We start from the raw sequence: 1,366 nt of genomic DNA, 5'->3' as shown, positions 1-1,366 counted from the left end.
TATCTTTTGGTAACTGAGTTCTTTCTGAAACTATGTAAAAACAATTCTTAAGTAAAATTAGGATCACTTGTATTAATGAACTAGTTGTATTCCTTTATTCTAAATCAACATCTCTTTAAAAACTGCAGGTGGCATTCGGCTTTCCATACTATTTCTGATTTCTCAAAAAAAAAAATACTAGATCTGCAGAAAATAAAATGGGAAACATGTTGAAGAGAAAAACTATTCTGGAAGCAGGTAGAAAATCCCCTTTAGAATCCAAGTATTTCAGCTTCCATGATTCGTGTGTGTGTGTGTGTGTGTGTGTGTGTATGTGTGCTTCAATGGGCACATAGGCTTGTGTGCCACAAACTGGGTCCTCACTGTTATAATTGGGCCACTAGTAAGTCTCTCTTAGCCAATAAAAGTATATAGAATGTGATGTGTCCAATCCTTTGGGCTGAGATGCTTTCAAAAATAATTAGAAGGGGAGGGGGTATTTTAACCACCAAGGAAAATGTTTTACCATCCTGAATGTGAAACTTCTGATTTTTCAAACCAATTACATTAGGTTTCCCCCAGAGATAAAAAGGAGGGACGCCCTTCCCATCTGGAGGGCGGTTCCACAGGAAGTGCAGCTGGGGAGGCGGTGGAGAGGCTGTGCCCTCCGCACACCACCTACAATGGCATCTCATAGCCTGAATGAAGCTTCGGGAAAGGGGTACTGCATCTTGAAGCCAGACAAGAAGCCCTGAAGGGGAGAGGAGAGGGGAGAAAGGAGAGAGGGGGGTAGACTGGGAAACAAGAAATCATCTCCTCTGACCTCTAGCGAAGTGCCAGGTTTTTTCTTTAGCTCTTCACATTTTCTAAATTTGCAGATCTGGTGTCCCGTTTTGCGGTTCCTGCAACTGCTGCAGACGCCACAGTTGATGAGCCTCTTGCAGGGCACGCAGACCCCACACCTTTTCCTCTTCTTCTTGGCCGGGTTGGCTCCGCCAGCTCCCCCCGAGGAGGACGAGGAGGAGGAGGAGTGATTCTGCGGGCAGTCTGCCAGATTGGCAATTTGAAACGCACTGTCTGTGACGGCTGCTGAGGCTGCTGCGGGGGAGTGAAGGGCTGTCATGACGATGACCCCTGGAGGTAATGAGATGCCCCCTAAAGCCGGGATAGCGGAAAAAGTCCCCACGCGCTCGGGGAGATTCATTATCTCTGCTTCAGCAGCGCCGCATTTGAGCTTGTTCATGCATTCCCCCGCCAAAGGTCTGCAGTGTTCGGGGGATAAGGTGGAGAGGAAATTAGTATTTGCCATTTGCAACGACGGCTCTGGCGGGCAGCCAGCTTTCCCCAGCCTCTGGGAGTCGTTTCGGTGGTGCATGCTGGTCCTGCT

At 48.0% G+C, this 1,366-nt stretch overlaps 1 protein-coding gene across 1 annotated transcript in view; it reads right to left on the bottom strand.

The window, feature by feature from the left end:
* CXXC4 (CXXC finger protein 4) overlaps nucleotides 1-1,366 on the bottom strand; it is a 24,162-nt gene that overhangs the window by 19,262 nt on the left and 3,534 nt on the right. The window contains exon 4 of the mRNA XM_006778912.2: nucleotides 803-1,361. Coding sequence (XP_006778975.1) covers nucleotides 803-1,361 — 559 coding nt within the window. The remainder of the gene's footprint in view (nucleotides 1-802; nucleotides 1,362-1,366) is intronic.

The sequence above is a fragment of the Myotis davidii genome, unplaced genomic scaffold, assembly GCF_000327345.1.
Source record: "Myotis davidii unplaced genomic scaffold, ASM32734v1 scaffold967, whole genome shotgun sequence".
NCBI lineage: Eukaryota > Metazoa > Chordata > Mammalia > Chiroptera > Vespertilionidae > Myotis > Myotis davidii.
This window is presented reverse-complemented; position numbering and strand designations above follow the sequence as displayed.